General features: G+C 42.9%; 1 protein-coding gene across 1 annotated transcript in view; it reads left to right on the top strand.

The window, feature by feature from the left end:
* The window catches only part of LOC109873579 (transmembrane protein 132D-like), a 34,107-nt gene extending 19,297 nt beyond the window's left edge, over window positions 1-14,810 (top strand). The window contains exons 3-6 of the mRNA XM_031808746.1: window positions 5,395-5,603; window positions 7,367-7,640; window positions 12,506-12,697; window positions 13,404-14,810. Of these exons, the coding sequence (XP_031664606.1) occupies window positions 5,395-5,603; window positions 7,367-7,640; window positions 12,506-12,697; window positions 13,404-14,459 (1,731 nt within the window). The 3' untranslated portion in view covers window positions 14,460-14,810. The remainder of the gene's footprint in view (window positions 1-5,394; window positions 5,604-7,366; window positions 7,641-12,505; window positions 12,698-13,403) is intronic.
* The last annotated feature ends 9,830 nt before the right edge of the window (window positions 14,811-24,640 follow it).

Here is a 24,640-nt window from a genome sequence, read left to right as displayed (position 1 = left end):
GGGGTCTGAGCAGATTATTTGTTGCAATTGCAAACATAATAAAATGGTGGTCCGATAGTCCAGGATTATGAGGAAAAACATTAAGATCCACAACATTTATTCCATGGGACAAAAGAGTCCAGAGTCCAGAGTATGACTGTGACAGTGAGTAGGTCCAGAGACATGTTGGACAAAAACCACTGAGTCGATGATGGCTCCGAAAGCCTTTTGGAGTGGGTCTGTGGACTATTCCATGTGAATATTTAAGTCACCAAAGATTATAATATTATCTGCTATGACTACAAGGTCCGATAGGAATTCAGGGAACTCAATGAGGAACGCTGTATACGGCCCAGGAGGCCTGTAAACAGTAGCTATAAAAAGTGATTGAGTAGATTTCATGACTAGAAGCTCAAAAGACGAAAACGTCTTTTTTTTTTGTAAATTGAAATTTGCTATCGTAAATGTTAGCAACACCTCCGCCTTTGCGGGATGCACGGGGGATATGGTCACTAGTGTAGCCAGGAGGTGAGGCCTCATTTAACACAGTAAATTCATCAGGCTTAAGCCATGTTTCAGTCAGGCCAATCACATCAAGATTATGATCAGTGATTAGTTCATTGACTATAATTGCCTTTGAAGTAAGGGATCTAACATTAAGTAGCCCTATTTTGAGATGTCAGGTATCATGATCTCTTTTAATAATGACAGGAATGGAGGAGGTCTTTATCCTCGTGAGATTGCTAAGGCGAACACCGCCATGTTTAGTTTTGCCCAATCTAGGTCGAGGCACAGACACGGTCTCAATGGGGATAGCTGAACTGACTACACTGACTGTGCTAGTGGCAGACTCCACTATGCTGTCAGGCTGGCTAACAGCCTGCTGCCTGACCTGCACCCTATTTCATTGTGGAGCTATGAAAATAAGTATTTGGTCAATAACAAAAGTTTATCTCAAGACTTTGTTATATACCCTTTGTTGGCAATGACAGAGGTCAAACGTTTTCTGTAAGTCTTCACAAGGTTTTCACACACTGTTGCTGGTATTTTGGCCCATTCCTCCCTGCAGATCTCCTCTAGAGCAGTGACGTTTTGGGGCTGTTGCTGGGCAACACGGACTTTCAACTCCCTCCAAAGATTTTCTATGGGGTTGAGATCTGGAGACTGGCTAGCCCACTCCAGGACCTTGAAATGCTTCTTACGAAGCCACTCCTTCGTTGCACGGGCGGTGTGTTTGGGATCATTGTCATGCTGAAAGACCCAGCCACGTTTCATCTTCAATGCCCTTGCTGATGGAAGGAGGTTTTCACTCAAAATCTCACGATACATGGCCCCATTCATTCTTTCCTTTACACGGATCAGTCGTCCTGGTCCCTTTGCAGAAAAACAGCCCCAAAGCATGATGTTTCCACCCCCATGCTTCACAGTAGGTATGGTGTTCTTTGGATGCAACTCAGCATTCTTTGTCCTTCAAACACGACGAGTTGAGTTTTTACCAAAAAGCTCTATTTTGGTTTCATCTGACCATATGACATTCTCCCAATCTTCTTCTGGATCATCCAAATGCTCTCTAGCAAACTTCAGACGGGCCTGGACATGTGCTGGCTTAAGCAGGGGGACACATCTGGCACTGCAGGATTTGAGTCCCTGGCAGCGTAGTGTGTTACTGATGGTAGGCTTTGTTACTTTGGTCCCAGCTCTCTGCAGGTCATTCACTAGGTCCCCCCGTGTGGTTCTGGGATTTTTGCTCACCGTTCTTGTGATCATTTTGACCCCACGGGGTGAGATCTTGCGTGGAGCCCCAGATCGAGGGAGATTATCAGTGGTCTTGTATGTCTTCCATTTCCTAATAATTGCTCCCACAGTTGATTTCTTCAAACCAAGCTGCTTACCTATTGCAGATTCAGTCTTCCCTGCCTGGTGCAGGTCTATAAATTTGTTTCTGGTGTCCTTTGACAGCTCTTTGGTCTTGGCCATAGTGGAGTTTGGAGTGTGACTGTTTGAGGTTGTGGACAGGTGTGTTTTATACTGATAACAAGTTCAAACAGGTGCCATTAACACAGGTAACGAGTGGAGGACAGAGGAGCCTCCTAAAGAGGCTCTGCGAGAGCCAGAAATCTTGCTTGTTTGTAGGTGACCAAATAATTATTTTCCACCATAATTTGCAAATAAATTCATTCATTAAAAATCCTACAATGTGATTTTCTGAATTTTCTTTTCTCATTTTGTCTGTCATAGTTGAAGTGTACCTATGATGAAAATTAAAGGCCTCTCATATTTTTAAGTGGGAGAACTTGCACAATTGGTGGCTGACTAAACACTTTTTTTGCCCCACTGTATATTTGGCCTTACTGCTATTAGCCCATATAAACATATTGAATAACACAATAGGACAACCATCTATGCAGCACTCCACCAATCAGGCCTTTAAGGTACAGTGGCCAGACGGAAGTAAGGCACCTAAAGGCCTCTCAGACGATGCGAAACAAGAATCTGGTCTGATGGAACCAAGATTGAACTCTTTGGCCTAAATGCCAAGCGTCGCGTCTGGATACTTATGTAAATGTTATACTTTATTCTTTTTATTTTTAATAAATTTGCAAACATAAAAAAAAACATGTTTTTGCTTTGTCATTATGGGGTACTGTGTGTAGATTGATAAGGGAAAAAACAATTGAATCAATTTTAGAATAAGTCTGTAACATAACAAAATGCACTGTACTTCCCATTCATTTTTTCAGCTGGTAATGGGGGACCTTCAGGCGAGTCTTGTGAGGCCTGTGGACGTCCTAAACAACCAAAATGTATGTGTTCATGGGAGTTTCAGCTTTACAAAGGGGTCATATGTATATAGCCCACACCGTTTGGACACTACAGAAAGAAATTGGAAGATCGGCTGTATCTACTTCAGTCGAGTCCAAAGACGCTTGAAGAGTCATATAGCAAAACGGAGAACACCGTCGTGTTTGTGAGAGTCTGATCTTTCCATAAAGGTGTCATTCGTTTATAGGCCAAACGATTTGGACGCTGTAGACGATTTTGTGAGAAGATGTCTCATGGTCTGACAAACACCGCACTAGCTCTGTCACCTTTCAGCAGATGTGGAAGGGCAACACAGGGGGATGCTGTGGATTGAGAAGCATCCAAATAAATAAAAAAATGACAGATTTATATGCGGATTTATATAGGGTGTTAAACACTATAATTGCACACAGAGTGAGTTCATGCAACTTATTATGTGACTTGTTAAGCACATTTTTTGTCCTAAACTTATTTAGCCTTGCCATAACAATGTGGTTGAATACTTATTGGCTCCAGACTTTTCAGTTTTCATTTTTTATTAATTTGTAAACATTTTGAAAACATAATTCCACTTTGACATAATGGGATATTGTGTGTAGGTTAGTGACACAAAATGTCAATTTAATACATTTTAAATTCAGGCTGTAACACAACGAAATGTGGGAAAAGGGTTGTGAATACTTTCTGCAGGCACTGTATGTGAGTGGCTTTGGAGCTGATTGGAGGAGACGGGGCGGATTCAGCCAATCGTGAAGTGGCTTGAGGCTAGGGTTTTGTTTTTTGATTGGCACTTGCGATTTGTGTCTTTCTCTGCTCCATCTTGATACTAGCCATCCCGGATCCGGGATCGTGGATACAGGATCTAGCTCATTACCATAACGCAACGTTAACTATTCATGAAAATCGCAAATGAAATGAAATAAATATGCTAGCTCTCAAGCTTAGCCTCTTGTTAACAACACTGTCATCTCAGATTTTCAAAATATGCTTTTCAACCATAGCAAAACAAGCATTTGTGTAACAGTATTGATAGCTAGCGTAGCATTTAGCGTAGCATTGAGCGGGCAACATTTTCACAAAAACAAGAAAAGCATTCAAATAAAATCATTTACCTTTGAAGAACTTCGGATGTTTTCAATGAGGAGACTCTCAGTTAGATAGCAAATGTTCCGTTTTTCCAAAAAGATTCTTTGTGTAGGAGAAATCGCTCCGTTTGGCTACCAAAAAAAAACGAAAATTCAGTCATCAAAACGCCGAACTTTTTTCCAAATTAACTCCATAATATTGACTGAAACATGGCAAACGTCGTTTAGAATCAATCCTCAAGGTGTTTTTCACATATCTCTTCGATGATATATCGTTCATGGAAGTCTGCTTGCAGCTGATGCTTGCAGCTGATGATTACGCACCAATTTCGACAAAGGACACCGGGCGGACACCTGGTAAATGTAGTCTCTTATGGCCAATCTTCCAATGATATGCCTATAAATAAGTCACAATGCTGCAGAGACCTTGGGGAAACGGCAGAAAGTGTAGGCTCGTTCCTGGAGCATTCACAGCCATATAAGGAGACAATGGAGAACAGCGCCTCAAAAATTTTGCTCACTTCCTGTTTGAAGTTTCATCTTGGTTTCGCCTGTAGCATCAGTTCTGGGGCACTCACAGACAATATCTTTGCAGATTTGGAAACGTCAGAGTGTTTTCTTTCCAATGCTGTCAATTATATGCATAGTCGAGCATCTTTTCGTGACAAAATATTGCGCTTAAAACGGGCACATTTTTTTATCCAATAATGAAATAGCGCCCCCAGCCCATTTCTCCTCACTGGCCTTGTCAGTATGCACACGCACACACACCAACAATATATCCCGTTTTTACCAATTTCACTTCAGATTCTGATGTTTACTCCCACCCGCGTTTCTCCACACGTAACATTTAGATTTTTTTTTACACCCTGGGTTGATCCTCCTGCTCAGCATCGATCCATATATCCAAACGTCAAACTTCAAAATGTTTCCAAGTTAAGGGTTACGGTATGGATAGGGTTAAAACAAAGTTTAGGCATTCATAACAAATGGTTAAGTTAAGGGTAAAGGTTTGGGATAGGCAAAAAAATAAATGGTCTTCCTCTGGGATTGAAAACGTGATCTTCGGATCCAGAGTCAGTTGAGTCATGAGATTACGCCACAGTCCACAGTGCACTAGCAAAACCCAAGCCTAATTGATAGCGCTCACTGTTGCCCTAGACGTCCAATTTCAAAGTCGCACACACACTTGAATGGAGACTTCAAGGGTACGGTCAAAGAATGCAAAGTCTGTCATCAAAATCATTGCTGATCAGAGGGAGAGATTTAAAATCTTTGGAAATGGCAGATTTTCTTTTGAAGGATATAAAAATAAAAACATTTTCTGCCTCTAGCCATATTAACTTGCATGACTAATATTTGCATAGAAATAATTTAGAACTCTTGGTCCTTAAAATAATACGGAATGTTGCATCGTATTCTTTCATAAAGCATTAGCCTAAATGTCAAACTTAGTTGCTTTTGTTGCTCTTAGTTGCTCTTTCTCTTAATAACACGTTTTCCTATTTCTCCTCCTTCTCCTCCACAGGTGTCGGATCGTTGTGACTATGTGTTTGTGAACGGGAAGGAGACGAGGGGGAGGATGAGGACGGTGCTCAACTTCACCTACAGCTACCTGAGTGCCCAGCTGGAGATGAGTGTGTGGATGCCCCGCCTCCCTCTGGTCATCGACGTGGCTGACCCCGAGCTCAGCCAGATCAAGGGCTGGAGGGTCCCGGTGGCGACCGGCAACAAGAGGTGTGTGCTTTTACCAGACAGTGAGATGGGTTACCTGGTTCATACTGCTTGGGAAACAGATGTTCATAATAATTGCAGTGCATAGTAAAAAACTAAGATTCAAGGATCATCTTCAAACATCATGTTAATTAAAGTGGTTGTACCTCTCATATATTTACCACTTATTCTCTAAGTAGCATTGGAACCTAATGCACCAGTCTGTCCACATATAAGTCCATCCTCATCTGGAGGTTTAGAATAACTGTGATAATGCTGATGTCTTAACCATATGATGCCTACACCTGTCCAGTATTACGCTCCCTCTCTATGGCCACCGTTGTTCTCTGGATACCCAGGTGACGCCTGTGACTCAGATGCTCTCTCCGAGGGGTTGTGAGAGGCTTAAGAATATGTCTTTCAATTACTGTTGTGACTCTCAGTCAATTCTCTCTTTCTGTCAGCCAGACGCAAGACTAACACGTGTGACAATTCTGTTCTCTCCTCCACAACATTCTGTAAAAGTCCTTACAAAGGCAGTCAACCTTGTTCCTGTTTGAACAAGGAAGAAAGAGAGCAAAGGCTAGAGTTGGAGTCTGCATTTCATTTTCGCTTGTTGTTCTATAGAACTAACCGTTTTTCTAGGAAATATGACATCCTAGCTTGATGCATATGTTTTTTAGCTTGAGGCATGTGTTCTATAGACTTTTCAGTAGCCAGGCCACCAGGTGGCACTCTAACACATCTGCCCCTGAGCGATTTAGTCCAGTGAGTAGGAGAGGTGAGCGAGCCAGTCGAGTCATATTGTGCTTCTGGAAGTGAGCTTATTACACGGCCAGACCTTATCTGACCTGACGGCCATCCGTGAGAACATGCCTCGCCCACTTCTTCTTTCTTTTTTTTTTGCTGCTTGCCACTAATGTCACCTGAGTTAGGCTTTAGGCTGCCAAGTGTCGTCACGCTGGTGAATTGGGTGGTGGGGGGAGGCATGGAGAGCCCGGGCAGGTCCAGCATGTTAACCTGTCAGCCTGTTTTTCTGCCTGGATGGCCACACCTCATTAACCTAATGGAAGCTGTCAGTATCACACTTCCCCCGGCCACCTGACCTAGCCCAGAGCACATAAAGGAAGGGAGGGTGGGAGTAGAGAAAGAGAGAGAGAGAAAGGTGTTTGAATTCAGTGAGAGAGACTGAATTCAGTGAAAGAGACTGAATTCAGTGAAAAGCGAGAAAGAGACTTGAATGAGAAAACACATAATGTAGGAGTAGAGCGAGAGAATAGGAGATAAAGTGTTTAGAGAGAATGGAGAGTTGAGTAGCGTCAGGGTAATAGCCTCTTTGTTTGCCCCATCTATAACTGTCTGCTCCCCCGTTTGTTCCCTGTGTCAGCATTATTGTAGTTATGTGTTCATGTCCAGATGCTGTCCTGTCCTTTTCTATGTCCGTTGCTATTGAATGTTCACTCCCTGCACCTGCTTCTCGTCTCTACCAGCGTCAATCCATACAGGAATAGAATAGAACAGAGTAGAGAACTATTTGATATATACTGTAAAATACAGACTTTCTCAAATATCAAACAGTTTCACCTTGCATGTATTTTTTGCCAGAAATTAGGTTGCATTTAGATGATTTTATCTGTGCTTCGGAGTTAACGAATACCCACATCCAAATATGTCTGTGTTAACTGCAGTAAACTGTTGATTTGCTCTACATTTTCCAACTTAAATGCTGCTTTTATTCTGCTTCTTTCCAAGCTTTTTTTCTTTCTTATTTTCTCCAGGTATGAGAGGGTGAATGCGGATGATGGTGATGAAAGTGACAGTGAGAGGACAGAGAGTGGCTGTGTCCCCCAGTACCAGAGCACCACGGTGCGGGTCCTCACACACTTTGTGGCCTTGGGAGTTGATGGAAATGGCCAACAGGACTTCTTGCTGGGCAGTGATTGGCAGGTGGACGTGACTGACCTGGTCCAGGATTTACTGAGGGTGGAGGACCAACGTGTGGCCTATCTACTGGAGGGACAGGTCCTGATGGGCCTCAACACTGGCACAGCCAAACTACAGGTGTGAGAGAGAGGGAGATGAAGGGAGAGAGAGAGAAGTGATTAAAGAGGGATACAGCAGTCTGAACGTTCGAGTGTGAGTGAAATGGCGAGAGTGTGATCGAAAGTGGGAGAGACAGAGATCGTGGGGTGAAAGAGTGGTAATGAGAGCATTAGTGTGTGTGAGAGAGCTAGGAACGGAGAGAAACCTTTTGATGAACCGAGAGTGAGAGATAAAGAGTGCCTGCTTGGACAAAATAATAGAGGATGGGCAGTGCAAAAGGAACGTTTGTAAAAACACAAAGAAAACAGAGGCTCTTTGCGAGTGGGGCTTTTAAAAAAGGTTACCGAATCGATCTCGGCACAGCACAAACACTTAGCCTATCAGGGACTGACAAAGCAACGTGAGCCTGCGGCACGCCCAATAAAGGCTGCTAAGTCTCAAAGGGCGTGTAGGCTCACACACACCACCAGACACTCCCCCCATCCCATGTAGATCATTACTAACAGCAGGATCCTCTGGAGAGCGTTGAGGGGTGCCCACTTACGGTGTAAAATACAATCGATCAAGGTTTTCTCCAACAACACAACAGCTCTTCCAAGGCCTGATCCATGGACATTCATATCCTCTCCTTATTGTTGTTGGTGAAACAATACCCTATTACCTTTACATAACCCAGGTTGGTCAGTTGAGAACCATTTCTCATTTCCATTGGAGACCCTGTCCCACAGACAGAAATACGCAGCAAAGATATCTATTGGGAAATGGATGGAAATGATATCAATGGTTGCACTGTATTGTCCCTCTATTTGTGTGTGCTCTTTAGGATGGTTTGAGAATAACTATGACTCAATAACAGTGGAGAGGCACTGTATGATGTCAAAGTTGTTTACCCTGTGATCATTCACTCTGCTACGAAGCCATCCTGTCCCTGTCCTGCCCTGCTATTATAGGTGGCTTACTACACACACACATACACACACACACACACACACACACACACACACACACACACACACACACACACACACACACACACACACACACACACACACACACACACACACACACACACATACATACATACACACAAGGTTAAAAAAAAGTAATGTTTTAATCCTCCTTATGCTGATCACTCACATGCATAGAAACACACAAAACAGAACACACTATGCTTTTCGATCTCTCTTCATCAATGTTTTCCTCTCCCCCCTGAAGCACACACAGTGGCACTCAGAGAAGCCCACATGCAGCAGCCTCAAAGGAGTATTGACAATGCTGTTAGAGAAGCTGTGAAGTTTTATTTGATAGCAAAATTGCCTCTTTGTTCATTGGAGTGATTTTAGATCCATCTACAAACAAGAGGGTCTTCAATTGTCTGGAATTAAATTCAGATAAAAAGCAGAGCAATCACTGCAATTGGCATGGAGGGTCTTGGAATCAAACTATCAAAGGGAATTCTGATGAAAGGGGAGCAGATTGCCCTGGGTCTCCACAGTAACCAAAAATCCAACCCATTTCATGTGTCAGATACATCTCTGCCTGCAGTGCGGTTCGCGCTGCTGCTAAATTGATAAATCACTCTACCTCAGACAAACCGGTTATTAGCTTTAAAAGGCACAATCACTGCTTTTCCCAAGCCCTAACACTTCCATTAGTAACGACGGCAGGGAAAAGCTTACTGAAAGCTTCAAATGCAGCAGTGATTGGTTCAATGTTTTGTTATTCAGGTTTTTACAATGTCACCAACAGATGCAATTAAAGGCCCAGTGCAGTAAAACATAATTTACCTGTGTTTAATATACTGTATATTTGCACACTATGAGGTTGGAATAATACTGTGAAATTGTGAACATTACGATAATACCCTTTTAGTTTAAGACAGTGGTGGTCAATGTTGTTTTTTGAATGACCATGGCATTATTTCTATTACAGTTAATTGGATGACTCATTCATATCCCATTCACCCAGTTCAATCGATAGGTTTAGGCTACTACATGACACTCATGAGGTTGCAACAACGTAGCCTATGAATGAAAGATTACACCGTATGTGCACACAGGCAGAGAAAAAATGTTGAGGAGACAGACAGTGACACATTGACAGACATTGACAGACCGTTTAAGAAACGTTTTTCAACAGAATCGGCAGAATGAATACACTTCGGGTCACGCTAAATACGACTCATCAGCTATATATGACCAGGCAAAAAAAAACATTCCAAGCCAAACCATATCATATCAAGTGCTCCACACTGCCTACATCATTGTCACCATATTAGCTAAAGTAACATCATAGTCAACATAGCTAATAGAACTAGCGTGTTAGTAAACCTGCTACAATCATGCAATAACATTATAGTGTATGCTCAGTTAGCAGTTTAGCAGTTACACTGGCGGGCCCCGGTGGCAATAAATTAATATAACCAAAAGCTTACCTTGACTTGGATGAGTTTCAGTGTTGTGTTGGATAGTCATAATTAACACAGCATTCCTCTGTTTGAGCAAGGTGCTTGAGTAGGCTAAATTAGATAGCTGCATTTGCTAGCTAAGTAAGTGAAACTGAAAGTGCAAAAAAAAGACACTCTCTCTATCTCTCTCTATTTCACCACATATTATGCACTGCAGTGATAGCTAGCTGTAGCTTATGCTTTCAGTACTATATTCATTTTCTGGTCCTTTGACTTCCGGAAGTTGTCATAGTTACTGTTTAAGTCTACGGAAGGGGTTGAGAACCATGAGCCTCCTAGGTTTTTGTATTGAAGTCAATGTATCAAGAGGAGGATGGAAGCAAGCTGTCCTCCAGCCACACCATGGTGCTACCCAACAGAGTGCTGTTGAGGCTACTGTAGACCTTCATCGCAAAACAGTGTGTACTAATAAATTAATTTACAATTCCAGTCAACAGTTTGGACACAGCTACTCATTCAAGGGTTTTTCTTTATTTTTTACTATTTTCTACATTGAGGTAGTCACCTGGAATGCATTTCAATTAACAGGTGTGCCTTGTTAAAAGTTCATTTGTAGAATGTATTTTCTTCTTAACGCGTTTGAGTTGTGTTGTGACAAGGTTAGGGGTGGTATACAATTTTTTGGTTACTACATGATTCCATATGTGTTATTTCATTGTTTTGATGTCTTCACTATTATTCTACAATGTAGAGAATAGTAAAAGTAAGGAAAAACCCTTGCGTGAGTAGATGTGTCCAAACTTTTGACTGGTACTGTATTTAGTATAGTTTTATCTAAAAATGATAACTTTTAGAATGTTTTACCATTTTTATTTTTATGAAATTCAGGAGGAGGGAGGATGGTCCTCCCTTTCCTCCTCTGAGGAGCCTCCACTGGTCAAAAGACTGCCTGACATTTCAGCCTGTTTTGGTGGGATGGAGTTTTGGCCTGCCTGGTGACATCACCAGGTGGTAAATTAGTTATAAAACCAAAAAGAAAGAGAGTTTCAAACCTCTCTGCCAATAACGGCTAGTTTCCAGTTTTCCACACACAGTATATAACTTAATCGTTACCCACAAATTCTTTGAGATAATCTTCAGGATATACAGGTAGTTTTGCGAGACAATGCTAACTAACATTCGCACAATGACTGGAAGTCATAGCATGCCAGCAGGTACCCATAGACTTCCAGTCATTGCACTAACGCAAGTTACCATTGGCTCGTGAAACTACCTCTAACTTCCTTCATATTGGACACAGAGACATACAAATGGTATCATCTGACTCAGGGGAAATAGATAAAGGGCCTCATTGCCAAAATCCTGAAGTATCCCTTTTAAATAATGTCCCCCTCTTACTTTGTTAGTTACTTTTATTTAATGATTATTTTATTTCACTTTATTCTAGAGTAGATTAAAGGACATTGGATGAGAATGTGGTGGTATGTGTTCTGTTGGATTTTAGGATAAAGCTTTTGGCTTAATCTGACCAGTGACACAATGTACCCACTTAGATAATAAATTGTCCTAAATAGACCTAAACGCACCAAGGTAACCTAAAGATAACAACAAGGTAACTCTACCTATATGATCATGACAGCATATGTTGACCTATGACCCAGCCCTAGAGGTGTCACAGTACACAGATCTACACGGCTGGCCCTGTGTGTTCCCAGTGTGTTTATCTATGTGGTGAGCATGCAACCGTGCAGCTCTAACAGTACGGTGCTGTGGATGGGAAGTGTGTTGGCCTAGCCTGTGGTCCTGTACAGCAGGGGTTCCCAAAGTGTTTCACATTGCACCTTGTGCATTCTACTATTACAACTATCAATGCACCTTGTGCATTCTACTATTGCACCCCCGGGGGTGCACCCCACAGTTTGGGTACCACTGCTATACAGATGAGGCAGTGATCAGTGCTGACAGTTCATTATGGCAGGGTGGAGGCGTGGACCTGTGTGGGGGCTGGTGGTGGAGAAGAGGAGAAGGGTGGAGAGGAGACTCATGCCTAATGGAAGCAGGGAGTGCTTCCCTTCTCATCACACACATTTACATGCTTACATCTCAAGCAGCCCCGGGAGGCAGGGAACTGCCAGTCAGACAGACGCAGGCGGAGTGTATATGTGTGCGTCTTTGAGAGTGTGGCTGGCAGATCGCAGATCGCAGATGCAATTGAGGGTACAGTACATGCATCACCTTGTTTTGGGTCATATAAGCACTGAACAGTAATAAAGAGCTTGGGTCATGGTGTTTCCTCTAAGGAGGTCAATTATGTTCTTTCTTGAGTGCCAATATAAGCTTGTCATGTTGACGTCTTCGATCATGATGGGTTGAATGTAAATGCTTGTGCAGGTGATGTAAACCAATACAAGCGTGTGTGTGTGTAAAGGGGGGGGGGGCTCTGTTTGTATACTAATGTGTGTGTATGATGTTGCAGGTGATGTCTCCTCTGTCTGACTCGATCCTGGCTGAGCGGATGGTCAGGGTTCTGGATGACAAAGTGAGCGTGACAGAGCTGGGAGTGCAGCTGGTGTCTGGCCTCTCTCTGTCCCTCCAGCTCAGCCCAGGGAGTAACAGGGCCATCGTCGCCACTGCTACCACACAGGAAGTCATGCAGAAACTCAAACAGGTTACCACGCACACATGCCTCAGCAACCTAATGCACCAAATATATAATATGTTCACCCATAGATAGAAATTATATATGGGAATTATATGAGATATATGAGCCATCTGTAAGGCTAAACTGTAACTTTCTCACCTGGAAACGGTGGAGTCACATTTGCTGCCATTTGATCCTATATAGTGAATATGATGTGTTTCTAATGTCAAAGTTTTGATCTAATCTCAATGAAGATGTCTGTTTCTGAAACTATGACATATTTTCAGAGGAACAGCTGCAGAGTCCTTCTTCTTCTTCCTCTGCTTTTAAACGGGCTATTTAAACATATCTTTACATCTGCAGGGGTTCTCTCTCTCTCTCTCTCTCTCTCTCTCTCTCTCTCGCTCTCTTTACTTCTACACTCACTCTTTCTTTCTTTTTCTCTCTTGATGAAGATGAAAAGATTAGACTCCTGCTGATACCATTTTCTACCGTGTAGTAACATAGTAGCACTTTATATTATGACAGGGAAGCATGCTTTCCTTTAATACCTGCAGTAGTTATGTGTCCCATGGGGAGTTGGTGTTTTAGAGTAGACATGTGGGTGGGGATTGGTTTTGTTGAAGCACTACTAAAGACAGGTTTATTTGGAGTTTACCCTTATGATAGAAGAACTCCAATGTCTTTGTGTGTGCATGTGTATTCATGTGTGTTTGTGTGTGTGTGTCCTCAGGAATCCCTCATCAGTGCCTGGCTCCAGTTCAGCGACGGCTCCATGACTCCTCTGGACCACTACGACCCCGCCCACTTTGTGCTCACAGCCACCTCATTGGACGAGCAGGTGGTATCGGTACGTCGCAGCGCGGAGTGGAAATGGCCGGTCATCGTGGCAAACGGCGAAGGTCAGGGGTTACTGGTGCGTGTAGAGATGACATCATCAGAGATCTGCCAGAAGACAAAGCGACGCACCATTCTGGCAGCCGGGGTGGGAAATGTCTGCGTTAGGTTTGGCCGCTCTGAGGAGCCATACAGCCACCCTGGAGGCAAAACACGACCAGACCCGCCCTACTACGGAGGCTCCATCTCTGACATTGAGGCTGGGATCATGAACCGGGGGGCCACGACAGTCAAGACCCCTATTCCGGTGAGGCCCAATGGGGACAGGCTGTCGGCCGACGGAAGAGTCCCTGGGGGGTTCTCTGAGTTCCCTGCCCAGGAGGAGCTGCCGCGGGGCCGCAGCACGGACGAGGATCTGTTGTCATCACGCCGCAGCCTCACTGACCTAGAGATCGGTATGTACGCACTGCTGGGGGTCTTCTGCCTGGCCATCCTGGTCTTCCTCATCAACTGCATCTCCTACACCCTCAAGTACCGCCATAAAGAGCTGCCCTTGGAGGCCCCCGAGGCCATGCCCCATGCCCACGACTGGGTGTGGCTTGGCCAGGAGGAGGGCCTGTGTCTGCAGCAGCAGCAGGACGAGCTGGGCAGCAACCTGGAAGAGGGCAGCCAGTTGCTGAACGGCGGTGTTCTGAAGGGCAGTGCCCAGGGAGGCTGCCCGGGAGGCAGGAATGAGTCACTCAACTCACCTACCACCAAGAGGAAGAGGGTCAAATTTACTACCTTCGCCAACATCAAGCCCAGTAACGGATGCCCAGTTCTAAGCCCGCTGGCACTCGGACAGACCACCGACATTAAGTGGGTATGTCCGGACATCGAGCTGGGGGACTCGCAAGAGCTCCGGAATTACATGGAGAGGTTGAACGAGAATGCTACAAAAAACATTGTATAGAGGGCTTGATTTTTTGTGGACAAATGAGTAACTCTAACTCACCCGAATGCCTTCAGAGTAAGAAGTTGGCACTGTACCACGCCATGACAACAAGATGGAACATTCCAGCAAGTGTTGTTTCCATGGTAACTGTTGTAATAGTTGATGATCATAAGTGAGGTGGGGGGTGGGAATTGCCAATGACACCACATTGGATATGTGGGAATTTGTGAACTTGAATGTCACTTTAATTAGTTTAGATGTCTGCTCCCTTGTCTTTAATTAAAGAAAAGCTTACAGTGCATTCAGAAAGTATTCAGACCCCTTCACTTTTTCCACATTTTTTACGTTACATCCTTACATATATTTTTTTTCTCCTCATCAATCTACACACAATATCCCATAACGACAAAGCAAAATCAGGTTTTTAGACATTTTTGCAAATGTATTACAAATAAAAAACAAATACCTTATTTACATAAGCATTTGCTATGATACTCGAAATTGAGCTCAGGTACATCCTGTTTCCATTGATCATTACTGAGATGTTTCTACAACTTGAATTGTGTCCACCTGTGGTAAATTCAATTGATTGGACATGATTTGGAAAAGCACACAATTGTCTATATAAGGTCCCACAGTTGACATTGCATGTCAGAGAAAAAAACAAACAATGAGGTCGAAGGAATTGTCCGTAGACCCCCGAGACAGGATTGTGTCGTGGCACAGATCTGGGGAACGGTACCAAAAAATGTCTGCAGCATTGAAGGTCCCCAAGAACACAGTGGCTTCAATCATTCTTAAATGGAAGAAGTTTGGAACCACCAAGACTCTTCCTAGAGCCGGCTGCCCGGCCAAACTGAGCAATCGGGGGAGAAGGGCCTTGGTCGGGGAAGTGACCAATAACCCGATGGTCACTCTGACAGAGCTATAGTTCCTCTGTGGAGATGGGAGAACCTTCCAGAAGGACAACCATCTCTGCAGCACTCCAGCAATCAGGCCTTAATGCTAGAGTGGCCAGACGGAAGCCACTCCTCAGTAAAAGGCACCTGACAGCCTGACAGCACCACCCATCACCTGGCAAATTACCATCCCTACAGTGAAGCATGCTGGTGGCAGTGTCATGCTGTGGAGATGTTTTTCAGCAGCAGGGTCTGGGAGACTAGTCAGAATTGAGGGAAAGATGAATGGAGCAAAGTACAGAGACCAGGACCTGGTCTCTGTACTTTGCTCAGGACCTCAGACTGGGGCGAAGGTGTACCAACTCCCGAAATACAGGTATGCCAAGCTTGTAGCGTCATGCCCAAGAAGACTCAAGGCTGTAATTGCTGCCAAACCTGTTTTTGCTTTGTCATTATGGGGTATTATGGGTAGACTTATGAGGGAAAAAACAATTTAATCAAATTTGGAATAAGGCTGTAATGTAACAAAATGTTGAAAAAGTGAAGGGGTCTGAATACTTTCCGAATGCACTGTGTTTCATTTTGTTATCATGCACAGCTCTCTTTGTTAACTTTTTAAATCATGATTTCCTTATACTATTGTATATGATGTGGTTGCTTTTTTTCTAGTCATGCTCTGAAAATCCTTCAAATCTGTAAAATAGTCATAAAAAAAATTCAATTTGTTTTGCGTCCACATGAAGCTCTCAGATTTTCTCATGTTAAGCAATTATAGATTCTATGAGAATAGTGTTCAAAGCTATCAAAGTTGTAAATAAGTCAAGCAGAAATACTGGTTTGGAGTACGTGAGACAACATTTTGTAAAGTATTCTGTATTTTTGTACATATTTCTTTAGTCTGTCCTTCTTTTTGAGTTACATTTTTTTCTCCAGAGACCAACATGCATGTTAGTGAAAACAAAGCCCAAGCCTGGCTTAGTTCCTGTTGATCCATCAGAATGAAATGTGTACATACTGCATAGTCTTCCCTATGATACACAAGCATCTCTCACACACCTCCCTGTCAAAGACATGACATTCATTTTATAGCTGAGCTCCAGGTATTATTATTATTATTATTTTCTTAATTTTCTTTCCTTTTTCCTTTTTTTTTTGATTTCTCCTTTACTTTTGTACCTGTATTTTCTTTTGTTATCTCTTTATTAATAGAAAGCAACACCAATGTCTCCTCAATGTTTGTCACATTATTTTGTTATTTTGTTGATTCACTCAACTGATTTGAATATTTAGTTTAAACCTGTAGCCTACATGCAGGTTTTCACACTCCTTATGTCATTAGTTTAATTCTGAACCGACATTACATGTAATTGTTGGTGAGCATAACTTCTGATATCTTGTTCTAATCCCCATTTTGGATCTATTTATTTCTCTTTCAGAATGACCATAATAACTGCAGATACAACACTAACACTGAGCCATAAAACCTTAACACACAATATAGTTCAGGTCTATTATCAGAACTAATGGTTGGAGTATAGTATAGTATCCCAGTGGAGAAAATTAGTTGAAATGACATCATTACAACCACAAACTGTTTGAAATAACTTTGTTATGACATAATTTAAACCATTTGAATAGTAGTATACTGATAGTAGTATACGGACACACTAAACTTCCCTTCAATGACATGAGCTGCTGAGTTCTAGATGGAATATTAATCGGCTACATGGCATCACTCCTGACTCCAACACCCCAATCCTCTCCCTATCCATATTCCCCTCCATATCCCCATGCCCCCCTTTCCCATCAGTCAGATCCATAGATGTCCATCCCTTACTGTTTTCAGAATGGCCTCTGGATTGATTCAAACTAAAGGTGATACCTCTCTCTCCTGTTTCTGTGTGATTCATTTGTCTAGACGTTAAATTCATCCCTCTATCTATCTGGCCAGAATGAGGTACCCATCCGACCATTCACGTTTGTGCAAACAGACAGCCCCTCTATCAAATACCAAATGGGCCTCCTGTCAGTGCATCTGCCAGACAGTAAGCTGGGAAAATAAGTAATTCTGATGCCTGCCTTCCCAAAGTACTACTTTCAAACTTGGCTGAATCATTAGAGTTGTTTTACAACATTACAATTACGACATCTATTACCATCTTTTTTTTAACGTTTTCCTAAAGACATGTTATAGCTTGAGTTTTTTTCTGGTCAGGTCATGTGATCAGGAAAAGCTCCTGGCCCTAATGATGAGTATCACAACTATTTCCATAATGTACTTTTATGCTTCTCATATTGTATGTTATGATTCCACTACAACAGAAGAGCTCCATCTCCAGCTCTAGTATATTAAAAAGCCTTTTTTACCACTCCTAGACAATTAGTATATCTCCCCTAGAACACAGGCCTGGCTCCCCTTTGTGAAAGGGCAAGCTAATTAATGATCACTGGGACGAGTTTTACTACATGTTAATGTGCCATTTTCCATCAACAACCCAGATGTCAATTATGTTCTAATGAAGCACTAGCCCCTTGCAGCACCTGTGAAGAAGAGGAAGGGGGAAGCAATGAGTCCCCATCCAACTCACTGGACTGTGTGCATTCTGTGAGGGTTTGAGGCCACAGACTGCACCGATACAATAAGCTAGAGGATAGAGGATATTCTACTAAAATATTTGGGTTTCATTTGAAGTGTTTCTGGAACATAGTGTTTTGAGTGTGAATTGAAAGAGACGAGTAAAAGATGAATGAGTCTGTAGACCATTTTGAAATCCTGGGCGAGTAAGTGGCAGAGGGCACATGTTTGTGAAGTGAGTATAAGTAAGGCCTACCTTGCTGTTGTTAGTCAAGTTCTCATTCTGCTACTCACTGCTCTTTCTCTATTGATCCTGGCCTCTATGTTTAATGAAAACACCAAAACAGATTAAACTCACCCCACTTTCCCACCCTATACTTGCTTTGCTTGTGTGTGTGATACATCATGATAAGTGGTTATTTCACAAATGTTTCGTCCCCCCTTTTGAATCTGATTATATTGCATTCCTATCAGTGGCAGGATTGATGTTGGATCCTACAGGCACTATGTGAACGCTATCGAAGTTGGCAGGCCCTTTCAGGATTTTCATTGTCTGCTGGTGTGTGTTTGAGAGAGAGTGTGGATGAGAATGCTTGTACAAACGTGTGTGTATAAATGGGTATTTCTATGTGTATGTGTGTGTTTGTATGAGAGGTGATTTATGAGTTAGATGAGTGCAATTAATGCAGCTGTGACTATTGTTCTCTCCTCCCTCAACTTTGCATCTCTACCCAGGGTCAACATGGCATAGCTAAGCAGACAGTCACTGGAGTGTCCTATAAGAGACTGCCTTATCCTAGTTCTGTGTACAATGCACCACAATGAAGCAGCCCTCTGAGGACGTCCCTGCAGTGTCAAGGGAGATGTAGAAACGATGTAGAGTTCATGAAGGAAAATGATTAATCGCAGCGTTTTTAGATGCTTGTGGTTCACTTCTATTCCCTGTGGTCCCGTCTTTATTGAGATCCTAATTGAGGTATTGCCGTTAACACCCCCCCCCCCCCTCCGAGGGACCCCTCTGTGGAAGAAGTTGGTCTGTTTTATTTTCTGTTTCTCGTTTTATCTAAGATGGTATTTCTGTATTTAGGTCTACGTTGTCAGTGTCTGGAGGTAAATCAAGCTTTATTTGTCACATGCCCCGAATACATCAACTGTAGACCTTACAGTGAAATGCTTACTTACAAGCCCTTAACCAACAGTGCAGTTCAAGACGAGTTAAGGAAATATTGACCAAATAAACTAAAGTAACACAATAAATAACAATAACGAGGCTATATTCAGGGGGTACCGGTACCGAGTTAGTGTGTGGGGTCACAGGCTAGTTGAGGTCATTTGTACATGTAGGTGGGGGTGAAGTGACAATGCATAGATAATTAACAGCGAGTAGCAGCAGTGTACAAAACAAATGGAGGAGGGGGTCAATGTAAATAGTCCAATGGCCATTTGATTAATTGTTCAGCAGTCTTATGGCTTGGGGGTAGATGAAGGAGACTTTTTGTCCTAGACTTGGCACTCTGGTACCACTTGCTGTGCGGTAGCAGAGAAAACAGTCTATGACTTGGGTGACTGGAGACTCTGACAATTTTATGGGCTTGCCTCTGACACCACCTATTATTTAGGTCCAGGATGGCAGGAAGCTTGGCCCCAGTGATGTCCTGGGCCGTATGCACTACCCTCTGTAGCGTCTTACGGTCTGATGCCGCTCAGTTGCCATACCAGGTGGTGCAGCTGTAGAACTGTAGAACAGTAGATCACAGTGAAGTGATAGACCCGCCCAAGCTTGAGCATGTGACAAAAGGACAGTACATACTGCCTGGAAATAGGATAGAATCAGGCCCAGACCAACACTATTAAAGTGATTATCCGGTACTTTTGTACATTTTTAGACAGTAGTTCTGAAAGTAGCCCACACGAGCAAAAAGTTTTCCCCCGAAAATTGCAACAAAGTCACATATGTGACTCGTTTCAGGAAACTAGGCGTATGCCGCGCCTTCATTACTTAACAGGAGAGTCATTTGAATGTAAACGTTTATTTATTTATCAAAATGCTTTTTTTGGCAGAAATGCCTTCTGGAACATGTGAACTTTCATGTGCCTTAGTTACAAACTTGTATAACATCTGTACATATGAATATGTGTTAAATTACGAGCCTAATTAGTTTAGCCACAGAAAAAGATACAACCTTACCACTAGCCATGATTGGCAGAGATAATGAGTGGGCTGGAAATGCCTAGAGATGAGTTCGGATTGGTCTGCCATGTAGCACACTTCTGTATATTTGAACTGGTCAGTATATATAGGTAATCCTGTATAACGTTGCTTTATAAAACATATATTGCATAGTAGAACTGCGTAAGTGTTGCTCTCCACTTTCTGGAGGACCGAGTTTTGAAATCAGTGGAAATAGAGTATGATAGCTAAGGAGATGGAGAAAACACCTCTGTGGATTACATCTTCAAACTAAGGGCAACCATGGCATCCGTGAAAGAGAGGGAGAAGCGTCCATCCATCGTCTAGCTAGCTACATTTTCAGATGTTACACGTTTCTAATTTAGTCAGAAAGCAGTTTTCATTTCAAGTTAAAGTGTACTGTTAGCTAGCTAGCTAAAGTTAGCTGGCTGGCTCGCTAGCTAGCATTATGTGTATGATCTGTGTAATATATTATTCGTATCTCAGAGCCATTTGCTCTGCTAGTTATAGCCTAATGTTTGCTAGCAAACATTGAACCTGTTTGGTTAGCTACCTGTACATTATGGCCGGATTATGGTTGGTTATGGCCAGGTTATGGCTGCTGTCAGTAAACGTTGGCAAAAAAGCATAATTAAATTGTTGCCAGCAGCACAGTTGCAGTGACCAATGGTCTGGATAACATAAGAACAGCCTAACCAGCTCTGCTAGGGCGAGTAAAATTGTCAGAGTGAGCTGTTCTCTCATTTGTGTCTGGAAGTAGCTAGCAAGCTAGCCAACATTAGCCAGTTAGCTTGGGTGCTTGATTGCTGTTGTAAGGTCAGCTAGCTAACATTACGTGTATGATCTGTGTAGTAATATTATCCATATCTTAGAGCCATTTGCTTTGCTAGTTATAGCCTACTGTTAGCTAGCTAACATTGAACCTGGTTGGTTAGCTACCTGCAGATTCATGCAGGGTTGTAAAGTCATGAGTTGGGATTATGGTTCATTGTTTAGCTATGTATGTTCCCAGGACAAGCCACAGTTGCATGGGGAGGTGAAACAAACACTTTAATATGGTTCCCTGAACTTTTTCCTGGAAGGTTTAATTAATGTTCTGAGAATATAAATTATAGGTTATTTTAAGGTAACTAAATAATGTCTCAATAAGACATTTAATAACTCTGCTAGCTTAGGTTAACTGTTTCGAACTCAGATAGGATGCATGGAACTTAAGATGCTAAGGCATTAATCATACGAACAGTATTTTTTATTTTGGCATGGTTTCAGGGAGATTCAAACCTAAGATCTTTTGTTCTCTGGCAATGGAATCAATCCACTGCACCACCAGGTTTGAACTAGCAGGCCACATTTTTTAAATTCGTACAAAGCTGCAAATTTTTGTCTATTCAAACAGAATATGGGAAACAACAGGTAAATACCATAGGAAACAAGCACATTAAGATCCGGTGTGGCCAATTAGTGGGCACAGCCAACACACCTGAACACACAGAATGTATGTTTTTAAATAATATTCTTAGAATGTTCTTTGAATGTTCCTATTTAACATTACTTGAAATAGAACCATGCAGAAAACTTTATACTGAATACTGAAATTCCCACAGACGAATGTTGTTCCGTATTAACATTCTCGAAACATTACTTTAATAGAACCATGAGGATACCAGTAGGAAATGTTATGCTGAAGTACTGAAATTCCCACCTAAGAAACATATGGTTCTCAGAACGTTATGGACTAGCTGGGTATCTTGGACCATTCCCAGAACTATGTGGGAAGGTTGAATGCAAAATAATCATAGGACAACCAACACTCTCACCAAGCTCTAAAAAACATGTTGCTCTCAGAACGTTATGTGCTAAGTGAGTACTTACTGTATGATCATAATACAAAGTCTAGCTCAGATCTCGGACATGGTAGAGACATCTTCTCATGCAATCTGACCTAACAGGTGTGTGAGGAAATGTGCTGTGTTTTTCTCTCTCTCCCTCTGTGCCGTTGTTTGTTGACTACTGAGACAGTGCCAAAAGTCTTGTAAATGCTTGTTATTGGAACAGCATCTCTCTTTGGCTGGTTCTGTAGAATGCCTTGGCAGGATTGATTAGTGTCTCTGAACAGATTATTTCATTGCAATACCATGAGAAACACCAACACTCAGGTGTACAGTTTTGTGTACACACTTTTGGGGGTGGTATAAAATCACAGCAACTGATACAAAATAATCATGCTGTTTTGCAGCTCCAAAAAAATGATATAGACCTGTCCTTTTGATGAAATGTTGGTGTTCCTGTTTGCTGGTACCTCAGTGCTCTACTGATCATCTGTATGTCAGATGATACTGTGTCCTTTTCATCGTTCAAAGCCAGTATGTTGGAGAGACACATCAGAGACAGACATATACTGTAGAACATAACATATGGATGTGAAAAGGGATTACGAGGTTACTTCTCTGCTGTACACAGGCATTAACACATATGGACAAATCAGACAGTGATCACATGGATAAGGCAGTCTTTCAAACAGTTGTGCTGTGTGGGCGGCATGTGTGGGAGACGTGGGATTTGTATTGTAATTGCATAATTGAAGAAAAAGTTGAGATGAAAGAAAAGCAAAGTGAGCGGTGTGTATCTACAGTGGCGTGACATGGTTTTTGTTACACTGATGAGTGATACGCAACGTGTGTATGCGTGCATGTGTGTGTGTGAGAGAGAAAGAGGGCGAGAGAGAGAATAGGATATCTCCGGGTGTTGGACAGCTTTTTCTATGTAAGAAGAACAGGGCCTTGAGAAGCTTTCATCTCTTGTTCTAAGAGGTGACAGAACTTAGTCTCTCTATCCTGGTGAGAGAGAGAGAGAGAGAGAGAGAGAGAGGGGGGGGGGGGGGTGAGAGAGAGAGGGAAGGAAGGAGATTGAGAGAGAGATGGAAGGAGGATGTGAGAGAGAGAGAGGGTAGGAGGATGAGAGAGAGAGGGTAGGAGGATGATAGAGCAGGAAGAAGGATGAGAGAGAGAGAGAGAGAGAGAGAGAGGGAAGGAAGGAGGATGAGCGAGAGAAAGAGGAGGATGAGAGAGAGAGAGAGAGAGAGAGAGAGAGAGGCAGTATTAAGGGTAATGCACTTTCAGTTCAGGACCGTGGACAGTGCATTGATCGTGTACTACTCTGTAGGTACATAAAAAGGTACGAAAAAGCAGTACTATCAAGAAAAAACTTCTAACAAACCAAAACCTGCAGATGAAACACAGTGGAACCTGGAAAAACCATCCAACAAAATGGGTAATGTTCTGTCTGAAACTACTTCTGAAGCCAAAAAGTAAAAAGCAATCTCTAGGTAATTCTGTTGAATAAAGCTGAATAAATAAGGCTACTAAGCTACCAAGCTGCTAGGACAGGACGGACCTGGCTGCAACTGTAATTAGCACTGAAGTATGAAGTGAAAGGTGTGAATATTCACAACCCCCCCCCCACACACGAGGCCTTTGAAGCCCCCATGGCTTATCCACATTTAGAGGTCATTGCAAAACAGTACCCCATGGATATTAAAAATATCACTGCACGGAATACGTTTTTTAAAAAAGCTCCTCAAGGACAATCCAGAGACACAATTTGCTGATTGCTACAAAGAGGGGAACGTAAGTAACTTAGTTTTCCACACAGACCCTCCCCTGGCATGGCACAGTGCTATAAGAGCACACCACCCCTATATGAAGGCAGATGGTATTGGCCCAGGGTGGAAACTCAGAATACTAGACATTGAGGAAATGGAAACAACCTCTGTCAACGTGTACAAGTCTGGGACAGTAATGGTGCAGGGCATCCTCAAGCAGTTCCAGCAGGACTTGTACATGATCAAAGGGAGAGCACAGCAGATACAGCTCTATCTCTCTCTGTGACGACTCCCCCATCCTGAGGGAGTCTTATCACACCTCTTCAAACTGTCCTGCAAACGAGGATAGTCCCCCGTCCCCGCCCAGGACTGAACACACCCAGGTCCCACAACTGACTGCTCCTCCATCACTGAGAGGGACTAGTGGTCCACACAATCCAGACAGAACAAACCCACAAAACAGACCAGCACAACGACACCCGGAGGGCAGAAGGTGGAAATGGACAGCTGTCTGACAGAGCTGGCTGCTCTACGGACTGAAGTGAGAGAACTTAAAGAGGCACACATGGCACTGAAAGAGGAGGTGACAAAGCTGAGGTGTGACAGAGAGCAGGACAGTCCCTCAGCGAAGCCAGAAGAACAGCCAACCTCATACCCGGACCAACACCTCAACACCACAATTGGAAAGAACTCATGACCCACCAACCCAACAGACCCCACCCCCTTCTAACAGCCTCCCTGTCAGCTTCGCTGACAGCTCTCTTGACAACCCCCACACATCCACTGAGGACACAAAAGCCAGAAATTGTAATCCTCATTGACTCAAATGGCAAATACATTCAAGAGGATAAACTTTTTCCCAACCACAAAGTGGCTAAACCCCGGTGCCCGAACACTAGGCATCCCCCAGCCACATCATAATTCACACGGGCA

Source organism: Oncorhynchus kisutch, linkage group LG29 (genome assembly GCF_002021735.2).
Source record: "Oncorhynchus kisutch isolate 150728-3 linkage group LG29, Okis_V2, whole genome shotgun sequence".
NCBI classification, from domain to species: domain Eukaryota; kingdom Metazoa; phylum Chordata; class Actinopteri; order Salmoniformes; family Salmonidae; genus Oncorhynchus; species Oncorhynchus kisutch.
The sequence above is the reverse complement of the archived record's forward strand: the minus strand, read 5'-3'. Positions and strand labels throughout refer to the sequence as shown.